General features: G+C 44.4%; 1 protein-coding gene across 6 annotated transcripts in view; it reads right to left on the reverse strand.

The window, feature by feature from the left end:
- Positions 1 to 14715, reverse strand: part of LOC146867157 (uncharacterized) — a 1274092-nt gene that overhangs the window by 235911 nt on the left and 1023466 nt on the right. For 4 of the 6 annotated variants that reach the window (XM_085603699.1, XM_085603695.1, XM_085603691.1 and 1 more), the window contains one exon: positions 716 to 775. The exons of the other annotated variants lie outside the window; for them this stretch is intronic. In XM_085603699.1, the coding sequence (XP_085459825.1) occupies positions 716 to 775 (60 nt within the window). The remainder of the gene's footprint in view (positions 1 to 715; positions 776 to 14715) is intronic. 6 annotated transcript variants of the gene reach the window in all.

A 14715-nucleotide genomic window follows, 5' to 3' on the forward strand; every position in this document is an offset into this window, starting at 1 on the left:
GGGGAGAGAGAAATCAGGCCTCTAGACGGCAAGTGAGGGAGGAGGAAGTTGATGGCAAGAGATAAGACGAGTACCAAGATGCTGGGAAAACAGCACACGAAGAGAGATACAGCAGAGAATGAGACGAGACGGGGAAAACCAGCCCACAGGAAAGAGAAGAGGGATTCCTGAGGTGTGTTATTACCAATCCTGAGTAGAGTATGTCAAGATGTGGAAGGAACCAGAAGGCCACCACTATCATGAGTTGCCTCGCCATGCTGCCGGAGGAGCGTGGCTTACCCAGGAAAGTAAACGTATACAGGGTCTTGGGAGGTGAGGAAACCGAACCAATGAAACAACAAGAGTTAAACACACTACATCCTCCTTAGTTGTGGACGAAGCCTCCTCATAATAAATAGTGTGGGCAAAGGACGTCTAGAGAGTCAATATTAATATTTTAGAATATGTGTTTGTTTTAAAATTCGATAAAAGGAGCCATTACATTTGCCACCTGAAGAAAAGGACATCGTTTGGGTTATTTCCTATAGTAAAGACGTGAGAAGGTTTTCGAGGCTTATTAGTAAGAAATAGTTAGGGGCAAAGGTTCTTTTGAGTATCAAAGTAAAGGCAAAGATCACTCCTGTTCCCAATGGTGATGGTTCTAGCTTGCATGCCTGGTGCTCCCATATCACAACCCACCATATAAACCATAAGAGCCTGACAAACAAAGACTTACATGTGGTACTTTCCTTAAACAGGTATCACAGTGGTCCTGGACCCCATCCAAAATAGTGACCTAAAGGAGAAGGAAAAGGTATTTCTTCAGTGATATCCATAGATTTATTTCTTTTGATTATAAATAAAAAGACTACAGTTATTCCGCTATACCACCTGAGTGTCTGTTTTACTTACGCCCGCTAGGCGACAAAGAGTGTATAATAATTATGTTGATAATATATAGATATTTGTTATTTTTGCTTAACAAATGTACATATTACTTATGGTTATTGTATTCTATGTTTAACATGCATATAGGTCACTGCATAAATAAGTACATTTTTATCATAACTTTATCTACAATTGCTTCACTATAAAATTACAAAAATATATATAAAAAATTATAAAAACTACTAAATTAACTTAAAGTACAGCAACACTTGAAAGTCTGAGTTAATTAAATACAATTCAAATCTGCCTAAATGACCTTCCTTATAAATATATACCTTCCATGTACTTATGTAGTATTTATTACTTTACTTCTAATTCAGCATCTCCAATGCACTACTCTTTATCTCACCCTATATCTCTCTCAATATATCCTCTACCTCCACTCTCTGACTCATCCCAAACCTTGTTCTACTTCTCTGTCCAATGCTCTACCCTATTTCTCACCCTATATGTCTCTCAATATATCCTCTACCTCCAATCTCTGCCTCGTCCCAAACCTCATTCTACTACTTTGATCCACAAAATTACCCTTTTTAAACTCTTCCCTCCTCTACCCCAGCTTGCATCATCTCAAACCTCTTTTACTATTCAGATCTCCCAAACATGCCTCTCTAAACCCTTCCCTCCACCTATTACTACTCCACTTTCCCTTTACTCATGCCAAGCCTCCTCCTACTGCTATGATTTCGAGACTCTTCCGTCTTCTATCCCTCCGCTATCCTTTTCAATCCAACTAACAGACTCCATGTACACTGCTCAAATTAATTTCTTATTTCCCTATACTAATTTCGCACTAAACCTGTTTGGGTTCCAGAGTAGCATTCTACCCACCGAAAAGCACTTTGATGCATCGTTAGTGATAGTTAGTGCTATATAAATGCAAACCCTTCCCTCTTCTGTCCCTCCACTATCCTTTTTCAATCCAAATAACAAACTCACATGTCCTCTGCTCAAATTAATTTCATATCTTCCTATATTAATTCACCACTAATCCTCTTTTGGTTCTGGAGTAGCATTCTACTCGCCGAAAAGCACTTCAACGCCTCGGGTAGTAAGCGTTCTACAAATGCAATTACAATTGCAATAAATCTAATGGTGGGCCCCGGGATGGGGTCCCTGGGGCTAAAAAATGGCCTTGGGGAGGGTCTCATACACTTTCCTCTAAAAAAATGCACTGGATCCCAGGAGATGGGGTCCCAAGCACCAAAGTGGGCCTAGAAGGGGGTGTTGTGTGCCCTTTCCCCCTTTATAATATGGCCAGACCCCAGGAAATGGGGTCCCCATAGCCAGAATTGGCCCAGAGAGGGAGCAAACATGCCCCCTCCCCCATGAATATAGTGGTGTGCCCTTGGAGATGGGGTCCCCTGGGCCAAAAGAGGCCAGGGGGATCCATGCCCCCTCCCCTTAAAAAAATGCACCAGGCCCCTGAGATGGGGTCCCAGGGGCAAAGGTGGCCTAGGGATGGGGCCCATGGGTTGACTGTCTTTGGGGGTTGTCTACAGGGTATGGCTGCAGGCCAAACCTTGTGGCTAACCCCCCGCTGCACACGACCACAGGCAATGTGCAGCATGGGGTTGACTGCATAGGGGGTTGGTCGTAGGTCAGGCAGTGCGGCCAACCCGCTGGCCATGTGCAGCATGGGGGGGCTGACTGCTGGCTTGCTCGGCAGTGGGTAGATTATCATATGGTAATTAAATATTGCTTTACATTGAAACAGCCATAAAAATTCACAGAAAAGCAAAGGTTACAGGGACATTTTAGTTAGGTTCAGAATTTACAACCACAAGACCATAGAAATTCAGCAGTTAGAGTTATCTCTAGTACCTATAACTTGTGCCCTAAAGTAACTACCTTGAGACCTTGCCATGCACTGCTAATTACCCCCACATAATACATCACTCATGACATCTTCTATGACATCATTGATAATGTAAGTACAACATGTACTACACATTATTGATGAGAAAACTGTGCATGGCAGAGGCGTGAGTTATAGTCTTCTTAGGGAATGACATATAGTTGCATGAGATAACTCTAACTGTTGAGATTCTATGGTTTTGTGTGTGTAAAATCCAAACTTATTATAAAGTCCCTGTAACCTTTGTTTTTGGTGGGGTTCCACAGGGAATTCCGCTGACAAAAATGAATTTGTTTTGAATCGTCCACCAGGTAGGCTAGGTTGCAGGGGCATGTCTATATTATGGAGGAGGGGTGCATGGGGTACCCCTCCTAGAAGCCTTAAAGTCCCTTGGGCTGCCAACACCCTAGGGCATACTAATTAAAGTATTCAGGGGTTGTGACAAAAGGTTATAGGGATAGTTTGGCTCAGATTTCACTCCTACAAAACCAGTGAAATTCGGTAGTTACAATTTCCTGAGCTACCTATAACTTATGCCTTCTTCACAATGCACTGCTTATGATGTCACACATTACATCACTCATTACATGGTCATCACAACTAGAGTAAATGTCATCACAGAGCCATAAGTTGCCTCCCATTCGGTGCTCTGAGGCACTGCTGAAAAATGTCTGGATTCAGTCTGACACCTAGGGGGGAATTCAAAAGTTAAGCAATCTGTGGCTGGATGTCTCTATCATATATATATAAATATATATATATATATATGTCTAAAGTTTCCTATGGAAATTAACATGGGGAAAACGCGTTTTGGGACCCCCCTTTTTTGTCGACCCCCACTTGACGAATCACCCCAAAACTTTCAAGATAGGAGCGGACCGGAGCGCCCCACGAGTTTTGAAACTTTCGCGAAAATTCGTCAATCGGCGCTAAAGTTATTGGGAATAGAATGTTGCAAATTTCCTATGGAAAATAGGTACTAACTATAACTACCTACTGGCGACCGCCAGTAGGTAATATAAATTAAAAAAAAAATATATATATTCAGTGAAAAAACCATAGGTTTCACACGTTATAGTTAGCTGGACATTTTACTGATAAAAAACCAATGAAATTCCCCCGTTATAGTTAGTGCAGGCAACTATAAATCAAGCGACCGCAATCCTCTGCTGATGACATATGTGTCTTTATGAAAAAAAAATATTTGTAATATATGTATAGCTAAAATTTAATGGAAGAAGACATGGGCAAATTATCCTCTGAGGCGGAAGCCGGAGGACTGTGTTCACGAAATTGAATTTTAAAAATGGTTACTCTGTTTAATTTGTATTTTAAAACAAGGAGCTCACCTGTTTAAGCGCTCACACCACGCGCTGACACAGCCCTCCTTCCTCTTCCCTGAGACAGCGGTTCGCGCTGAGACAGGGAACGCCCAAGGCCTAAGCCACGCCCACTGCGAGGCCACGCCCACCCCCAAGGACTACAAATGTGCCGGCCATACCAGCACAGCGGACGAGCGCAGCGGGAGCGCCGTCTGCACGCCGAAGGCGCGCCTAGGGCAAGCCCGTCTGCGCCCGTCCGCGCACGACCGGGCCTAGGGCCAGAACCCCTGCCTAAAACATCCTACACAAAGGTAAGCTACTCACGTAGAGAGCTACTAAGTCTCAGACCCTCATCCACTTCCTGCGATTACTTGCATGATGTAAATGGACCTTTCACTCGCTGCCCACTATGTAAGCCAGCCCAGCTCACATTACCTACAAAACCTCACAAGCCCGCCGCTCTCAACCTCGCCTCACTAAACTGTCGCTCACTCCCTAAACACGCGACACAGGTGAACCACCTTATAGAAGACCTGGAGATAGATATCCTTTTTCTCACGGAAACGTGGCTTGCCCCACACTTACAATCGGATATGGCACTAGCAACTCCACCGGGATACCTGATTCAGTCCCTCCCCCGCCCTTTAGGAAGAGGCGGTGGTGTCGCCATCATCCACCGAGACTATCTCCACTGTAAAACCAGTGACGCGCAGATTTTGGACTCAGAAAGTCTCCACTTTACCATTAAAATAAACCCAACCAACTCCCTTACGGGAATACTTGTGTACCGCCCTCCTGGCCTCCCAGGTTCCTTCATTGGTTCCCTCCTAGATTCAGTCACAACTCAGGCTCACTCCCTATCAAATTTTATGATAGTAGGTGACCTGAACATTCATCTTGAAGACCCGGCAGATCCTGTAGCTAACGATCTGATCTTAGATCTGGCGGCACTTGATATCCGCCTACTCAACTCCGGAGCCACCCATATCAAGGGTCATCTACTGGACCCTGTTTTCACTAGCTCGCCATCAATACTACCGAAGGAGGCTCTTCCCCTGCCCTGGACAGACCATTTTTTAGTCTCCTGCCAACTTCCTGGAATTTTCAGGAAATCCCAAATCTCGCCCACCTATAGCAGAGACAGGACCTGGTCTAGACTCCCCACGGAAGAATGGGCCAAAACCCTAGAAAGGACGACCCCGGCACACGCGGAAGACCCGGTTACTGCCGACAAACAATATAGAGAATGGATTACCTCCTCCCTGAACTCAGTACTCCCAATTAGAACTAGGGAAAACAAAAACGGTAAACCTGGGTCAGCCCCATGGTATACTACGGATCTCCGAATACTCCGCAAAAACTGTAAAAAAGCCGAACGGCTTTGGAGAAGAAACTGGCAGCACGCCAATAAAGAGGCATACCAGATCACAGTCAGACATTACAAAGAGGCCATCAGACAAGCCAAAGCCTCACACTATGACACAAGGATACAAGAATCATCTAACTCAGCCAGGGAATCCTTCTTAATTGTAAAGGAACTGCTCAAAGTCCCCAATTCTACCACCGCCACCACCCCTAAAGTTGACCGTAGCAATGAACTAGCTAACTATTTTAACGATAAAATCATAAGAATCCTGGCGTCTCTCCCACCCCCCGACCCCACCAGTCACATGGAAAGCCGATTATCCCTCGACCAGGCCAAAAGCAATCCGCGCCCCGTACTGCCGACATTTCGGCCAGTAACTTGCTTAGAGGTGGAAAGAACACTGATGAAAATGAAAAGCGGTTCACCTCTAGACCCAGCACCGATCAGGTTCCTTAAAACCGTAGCCTCGGTCATTGTGCCCACCGTCACAGAACTTATCAACAGTTCGCTCGCCCACGGATCTGTCCCTGATAGCTGGAAGAGTGCTGTTGTAAAAGCACTCCAAAAAAAACCCCAGCTAGATCCAGCAGACTTGGCGAATTATCGACCAATATCACTGCTCCCAGGTATCAGCAAAGTAGCTGAGAAACTGGTAAATGCTCAATTATCTCAGTTCTTTGAGACTAACAAAATACTCAGGCAATCCCAAACTGGATTTCGCCCGGGCCATGGCACAGACACCGCACTCCTCGCCGTCATTGAAGAAGCAAGGCGCATACTAGATTCAGGAGGATCAGTGGCAGTGATCCTCCTGGATCTAAGCGCTGCCTTCGACACAGTCAACCATCGTGTCCTTCTCCATAGACTGGCGGATGCAGGATTAACTGGGATGGCACACAGTTGGATTGAGTCATTCCTGACAGGGCGCACATTCCAAGTATGGGACAACAATCACCACTCATCCATCCTTCCTCTCACAAGCGGTGTCCCTCAGGGCTCCTCCCTGAGTCCGACGCTTTTCAACGCGTACATGGTCCCCCTTGAGGATGTGGTGACACCATTTAATATAAAAATGGTAAGTTATGCTGATGACACTCAGCTGGTCGTCTCCCTGTCCCAACTGATAGACCACCCAGAAAACCTAACCAACTGTCTTACAGGGATTCATAACTGGATGAATAATTCATCATTAAAACTCAATGGGTCAAAGACGGAGGTCATGCTCCTAGGGAAACAATGGACGACCATCCCCCCAGCACTCTGGCCTGACGTATTCGGGGAAATCCCACCCCCAAAGCGTGAAATTAAAACACTCGGCGTGTGGCTCGAACCCGAGTTGTCTATGAAGACACAAGCAGCGAAAACCTCAGGCATCTGCTTCGGGCTCCTACGCACAACCCGCAAGATTCTCCCCCTACTGCCACCTAACTCTAGGAAACTACTCATCCAGGGACTGGTACTGTCACGCCTGGACTACAGTAATATGGTCTACCTAGGAGCCCCTGAGGCCACCCTAACAAAACTTCAGCGGACACAGAACGTAGCGGCACGCCTTCTCACCAACCTCCCCTCCAGAGTGTCCGCCAAGCCGGCCCTCAAAGCTCTGCACTGGCTCCCTGTGCGCCAAAGGGTGCAATTCAAAGCGATGTGCACAACACATAAGCTGATCAACGGTACTGGCCCCGAGATTCTCAGAAAAATAATTACCCCCTACACAACAACCAGATCTCTACGATCTCAGAATGAGAACCTGGCCAGCATACCTAGATTTAAAAAGACTCGCACAGGAGGACGACAATTCTCCGTACAGGCGGCTGCTGGATGGAACGCCCTTCCACGGACCCTCAGACTTGAACCTAACTACCTGGCTTTCCGCAAGAAACTTAAAACACACCTATTCCCTAAATAGTGTTCCCTTATGAGTACCTCTCCCCCCCCCTTTCCCCTCAACAGGATTGCAAATTCACAGCGCGGGGATGCCCTTTGGTCACCAGGCGCTTTAGAAATCGCTATTAAATTAAATTAAATTAAATTAAATTAAATAATTGTCTAAATACAGTATTAGCATCAGCAGAGGATTGCGGTCGCGTGAGTTATAGTTGCCTGCACTAACTATAACGGGGGAATTTCATTGGTTTTTTATCAGTAAAATGTCCAGCTAACTATAACATGTGTGAAACCTATGGTTTTTTCACTGAATTTGCAAGGTTTTTTATATGCTAATTCCTAACTATAACGTGTGTGAAACCTATGGTTTTTTCAGTGAATTTGTACGGTTTTTTAAATGCTAAGTTACTTTACGCCATTCGTGGCGTGCGCGCCCACTTAACGCAGTTCGTTCCGTGCGCGCACCGCGCGCCCACTTTACGCAGTTAGTGCCGTGCACGCACGGTGGGCACGCGGTGCGCTACGCGCACCGCGTGCCCACGTTACGCTGGATGGGCCATGTACGCACGATGCGCTTCGCGCACCGTGCGCACATGGAGGACATATTATGCGCTTCCTTGTGAAAGGTTCGGGCACCATTTGCACACGGGGTGTGGAGTATGTGGATGATTGTTTTTTTAAAAAATTTTTTTACCTTACGCGTACGGTAAGCGTAATCGCCGATTTTTCGAAAAAATTTAATTTTGACTTTTTTGTCTTGGGGGTTCTTAGGGGATCCCTTCATCAAGACTAGGTGGTTGGGAGCAGTCTAAACATCCCCTTTACACGTTTTTTGGCTTTGTTTTTCCTCCTCCCCCTCAGAGTGCGAGATAGAAAATGGCGGCCGCCGCTTCCTGGTTTCGACCGATTCGAATGTTTACTAAGATCAAACAGCCAATCAGAATCGCTCTCGCGCACGGCACCGTACGCGTACGGTAAGCTTACCGTAAGCGCACCGTAAGCTGCCACAGATATATATATTGATTTAAAGGCTATTTTCTCAGGATCTACTGAACAGATTTACACCAAACCTACAAAAGGCACTTCCTTGACCTGTAGACTACCTCTCTGCCAAATTTCAAGGAACTCTGTTCAGCCGTTCGGGCTGTAGCTGTGTCTAAAGGTCCTATGGAAAAATGCATGGGAAAAACGCGTTTTGGGACCCCCCTTTTTTCTCAGCCCCTGCTTGACGAACCCCCCCGAGACTTTCAGAGTAGGAGCGGAGCGTAGCGCCCCATTACTTTTGAAAATTTCGCCTGGATTCATCGACCGGCGCCAAAGTTATTCCAAATAGAATGTTGCGGATTTCCTATGGAAACGTGGTCCTAACTATAACTATCTACTGGCGACCGCCAGTAGATAATATATATATACATACATACATACATACATATATATGTATGTATATATATATATATATTGCAAAAACGCCGTTATCCTTCCGTACTTCGCACCTGGACAAACTTGGCAACCACGAACACTCTTCAGCTTCACCACAGTTCTTTTATTGGGAGCAATTTACCAAACGACCGACTCAACGCGTTTCGGGATAAAAATCCCTTGCTCACAAGTGAAGTGTCCTGAGCACAGGCAGTATTTTAAACAACAAACATCACGTGGTTTACAGATTCATTGAAAGAGAGAAAATACTAGGTGGTTGTTTACGGTATCACTCTGTTTTTCAACAAAAACTTTAAATTTACCCAATAATGCCCCACTGAGGCAGTTCGGGTGCATGTATCAATCAAACTTGCCATTAGGCAGACTGTCAATTCATTTATTCATTGTAAATGTGCCAATTGCGATGAATTATTTGTATGTCAAAGCAGCACAATTTTTTTGGTATTATTGGGTAAATTTAAAGTTTTTGTTGAAAAACAGAGTGATACCGTAAACAACCACCTAGTATTTTCTCTCTTTCAATGAATCTGTAAACCACGTGATGTTTGTTGTTTAAAATACTGCCTGTGCTCAGGACACTTCACTCGTGAGCAAGGGATTTTTATCCCGAAACGCGTTGAGTCGGTCGTTTGGTAAATTGCTCCCAATAAAAGAACTGTGGTGAAGCTGAAGAGTGTTCGTGGTTGCCAAGTTTGTCCAGGTACGAAGTACGGAAGGATAACGGCGTTTTTGCAATTTTAGAGGATTGCCACCTCGCCACAAACCGCCATCATAAGTGAGTGAGGGGGGAGGCTAACAACAGCATATGCTGTTTCTTGCGGTTTAAATATATATATATATATATATTTATTTATTTATTTTTCACTGAAAAAACTAAGGTTACAGAGAGATTATAGTTAGGAAATAGAAATAAAAAAATCCTAGAAATTCACAAAAAAATCCAAAGGTTACAGGGGTGTTATAGTTAGAGTGATATTTCACTCATGCAAAACCAGAGAAATTCAGCTGTTATAGTTAGCTCACGCTAACTATAACTGCTGAATTTCTCTGGCATGAGCTAACTATAACTTGCACCACCCCAGTGCACTGCTTATGACCTCAAATAATATATCACTGATGGCATGGTCAGTGACATTACTAATGACATCACTGATGACATCTCAAATGACATCAATCAAGACATCATCCAGTGACTGTGCGTGTTTTGAAAATGTTTCTGAGAGTTAAATATATACACCACGGTGTATTGATAAATCAGTGGGTGTATGAGTGCCAGTATCAATGATTTAGTAGGTGTGTGACTGACTGTATAAGTGAGTGATTAGGGGTCTCAGTGAATGTATGGGTCACTGACTAGGCTGTCTGTCAGTTGCTGTTGGTTGTCATAGTACTTGTATGGGTGTATGAGTGTCTGTGTGGGTGGGTGGGAGGGTGTGTGTGTGACTGCCTGCATGGATGAGTAAGTGGGTGTATGAGTGAGTGAGGGTAAGAGAAGGGTTGTATAAGTGTCTGTGTGTGTCTATGGCTGTGTCTATGAGTGAATGGATGTTTCAGTGGTATATGGGAGTAAGTGGATATGTTAAAGGCAGTATTAGTGAGTATTGGAGTCTATCAGTCACTGCCTGTGTGGATGAGATACTGTGATAGTGGCTGTTTGGGTTAGTGTGTGTGTGTGTGAGGGCCTGTATGGCTGAGTGATTATCTTAATATCTGTATGAATAAGTGAGTGGGTGTGTGTAAAACTTTATAGGTGAATAAATGGCTGCCTGATTGACTCTATTGGTGAGTAAGAAGGTATGTGAGTAGCTCTATGAGTGACTGACAGTGTGTGGGTAGCTGTATGACTGTATGAGTGGATATATCAGTGGCTGCATTAGTGAGTGAGTTGGTGTGAGTGGCTGTATGGGTGACTGGGGGAATGTGTGTGTAGACCTATGACTCAGTGAGTGGGTATGTGGTAAATAAAATACCGGACTGAATTTCATACGGAATCTTAAAATAAAGTAAATAGCTCAAAATAACAAGAGGCAGAATCCGTGGTATAAGAGGTTTTCTAAATGGGCTTTATTCCATTCAAAATGGCCGACTCGAGTCGCGGCCTTCAGGTTCCGTCACCACGAAGGTTCAGGAAGTGAAGTACAATAATTTATTGACAGACATGTATTTTTATAATAAGTACATTACAATGAAACGAATGTAGAAGGCGTAACATTTGATAAGGAAAGTGACAAAACAGGTACGTAATCGAAACTAGGCGTAATAAGGAATAAAAGAAACATGATTGGTTTGCATTATCAAACATAGGTGGATCTATAAGATAATACTTGGCATAGATGCGCGCGCAGCAGTATGACGTGTAATTGACGTGCAACTAGGGGGTGAAGGGGACTTGACATTTAGCTCTACATGTGGAGACGAGAAGTCTGAGGGGTCAAGTCAACCTAATCCCAAATCATATCTAACATCCTATGTTTAAAGAACTATGTTATCCACAAGGAAGGGCTCTCGGACAGAATCTATTCTATACTGACTGTGTGTGTGTGTACAAGCGTCTAAGTGTCTACACTGAATGCGAGGGGATGGGAATATTCCATGGTGACAGGGCTATGAATTACTTGCATGAGGGCATAGAAACCGAGCCTTTTGCTTGGTAACTGGAGGAATGTTTACTTAAGCTACTAGGCAGGAATGCATCGGCTGAGGGGGAAGCAGATAATTCGAAGGTGAAATACAGCTCTTGGCAGAGAATAGGCTGATGTCAGGCTTCGTGAGCCGCGCAGAGAATGAGACAAAGTTCATGGTCACAGATGCGAGCTCAAGCTGAAGCTGTCAGAGGCTGAGAGCAGGGAAAGGCTTGAGGACAGAATCGGGCCTACTTGCCTGAACTGTAAAAATGGAGTAACTTAGCCATATAAAGTCGGTGACCTTTCATACCTAGGAATCGAATATCCAGCCCATCGATGGCGGATCTGACAGAGAACATGTCGACGGTAGACACACATATGTTTGCGTCTTAGAAACTGGAACTGGAGGGAACATACATGTACTTGTAACATGCATATAGAACCGTTGGGGTCCAAGATAGGGGACATAACTGATCAGGAAAATCCACATTTCCACATTCCCTCCTTGTCCCCTTCTTGCCCTTCAAGAGACATCAATCTTCATTATTCCATCGATTTGCTCATGGAGCATCATTTCTTCTTCCTTCTTCTTCCGGCATTCTGAACGAGAACTTTGATATGGAATGCATGATGTGGCACACAGACCACAAATCGCTGGTCCACATTGCAGGCATAAACAACAACTGAAGAGCATAAGAAGGCCAATACCTAGGAAGGATAGAACTCTCCATCCCCAGGCTGATATCACACTCCAAAACCACCCGGACCACGTCCAAGTGCCAGGATTCTCGTGTATCTGGCTTACAATCTTATGAAGGCGTGTTATAGCTTTATATACAGATGGCGAATTTTCTGGTATGAATATGCAGCAGCTGGATCCGATGACCCTGCAAGCTCCGCCCCTATCGGCCAGGATGACGTCAAGGACAAGACGATTCTGGAGAACAACAATTCTCATCACTGATTGTTCCTCTGTCAGATTGCCTAGGGCGGCTATAGTCTCGTTTACTACCGCTTCAAGAGTCTTGGTGAGTCTGCGTATCAGCTTACTATTTGATATAGTACCTATATAGGGAAAGATACCTTTATTGAAATCTACATACTTGTCCCATGCCGTCTCAGTATAATCGACAACTGGGAGATCTCTCCGCTCTCTTTTGTGTACTAAATGAACATGTCGATAATAATCAGGAGGAGCTAGGAAAACAGGTGGCAAAAGGAATGCTATGTAACAGGTACCATCCCAATCTAGAGGCAGACGCATATATGCCGTCTGACCACATATAAAGTAAGAATGGCGAAAAGCTTTAAATGAAGATTTACCTTGATCACTATATTCTACTGTAGTAACGCATTGGCTATGGCCCATGTGTATGGAACCAACTTTTCTCACACATAATTCACCCTTAACTGGAAATACTGACATAGTGGGCAGAATTAGTTCAACTTCGGATTTGACATTCAAAATCATAAGATTAGGCGTAAAATTACCTAATTTATACACTTCATTTTCTAAATCAGTTCCTGTTCTACTGGGGTGACCCTCCTTATTAGGGTGACAGACTTTGAATAAAACTAGATTCAGATTTCCCCATATCCAATGTTGTTGATAAACTGCTGTGTCTGGGTCTATGGAATTTAATAAATTAAACCATGCTCCACAGGAGCCATTGTGTGTGAACGGATGTGGAAAGAAAGGCAGAACTCCTTTGTTATTCTGATAGGGAGGAAGTCGGCCACACACCCAACAATTGGTGGCATTACTAGTCTGATGGGAATGATGTAACATACTAATGAATGTGTTATTGCGCAGCGCAAGTCTATAGGACAACTCATGTGGCGGTAGGTCACTAAAAGAATGTTCATCAGTTATATTGAAAGCACGTTTAGAAACAGGATAATACATATGCAACAATATACTTGCAGTAACTATTAAAAAACTCAAGGAAAACAAAATTAATAAAGTCACAATACAATGGTTACGCAGTAATTTACAATAAGCATGTCGTTTCATTATGATTCTGGACTCTACATCATTCAGACCTAAGGGATACATGTCGGGACAGATTCAACCGCTTCACCTTGGAGAGGACTTAAACAATCAAATCGTCCGACAGCTTGGATCTGGACCTGAGTTTCTGTTTATAGAGTTCGGTGCTACTGGCCTCAGCCAAGGGTAGCTTTGAGTCAATGGGGAAAGACACACGGGAAGTACTGTTTGTGTCAGGAGGAAGTCCATAAAATTTCTTGATATTGCTGGAATGCACCCAGCCCTTCCTCCCTTCGATCTTCACAGCTGTTCTGGTCGTCAGCAGGACCAACTTGGGAAGTTTCCACCTGGGCTCCAATTGGGTTTTCCGATCAAAATTTCTGACGAGGACATAATCACCGGGAATCACATCATGAGGTTTCACCTCGGTGTTGTCGGGAAAAACTGCGACTACCTGTGAACGACAAGATTGTAGTGCAGACATCAAGGAAGCCAGGTAATCTGTCAGCATATTACAGTCAACATCAGTTATTTTACGGGGTATAGGCGTCCCCCACATATTCGGTGGTCTACCAAAGATCACTTCATACGGGGATAGCCCTGCTCGAGAGTGTGCTACCATTCTCATGTAGAATAGTGCAACTGGTAAGGCTACTATCCAGTCAACACCTTTCTCCTTACATATTTTAGACAATCTGATTTTCAAAGTTTGATTATGTCGTTCCACGAGACCTGCTGCCTCGGGGTGTCTGACACAGTGGAATTTCCACTGATATCCCAACAAAAGTGAGACATGTTTCATTAATTCGGATGAGAAAGGCTGACCGTTATCTGAATATACAACACGTGGTAAACCGTACCGTGGGAAGAATTCTCGAACTAGCTGCTTGGCAGTAGTCGGGGCAGTGTAATCTGATACGGGATACGCCTCTGTCCAACGGGAGAGAGCGCAGACAACTACGAGGACATATTTGAATCCTCGACAACGTTCCATCTGAATATAATCCATCTGGAGGACTTCAAAAGGATGGTCAGGAGGCTGAAATCCACCCTGCTCTACGGGAACACTCTTTCCTGGATTAAACTGACAACATATCATACAGGTACGAACTTTTTGTTTAGCTGCTGCTTGGGCTGACAGAGTATCTATACGATGTGTCTCAATAACTTCAGTGTCTGTTGTGACTGCATACGCGGCCACTAAATCTCCTGTACTTGTTCTCATGCACGATCCGTCTACATACAATGTCAGGTCTGGATCTAACAATGGAACGTCTGTTAAGTCTTGTCTAGGTTTCGTC

The sequence above is a fragment of the Triturus cristatus genome, chromosome 1_2 (assembly GCF_964204655.1).
Source record: "Triturus cristatus chromosome 1_2, aTriCri1.1, whole genome shotgun sequence".
Taxonomy (NCBI): domain Eukaryota; kingdom Metazoa; phylum Chordata; class Amphibia; order Caudata; family Salamandridae; genus Triturus; species Triturus cristatus.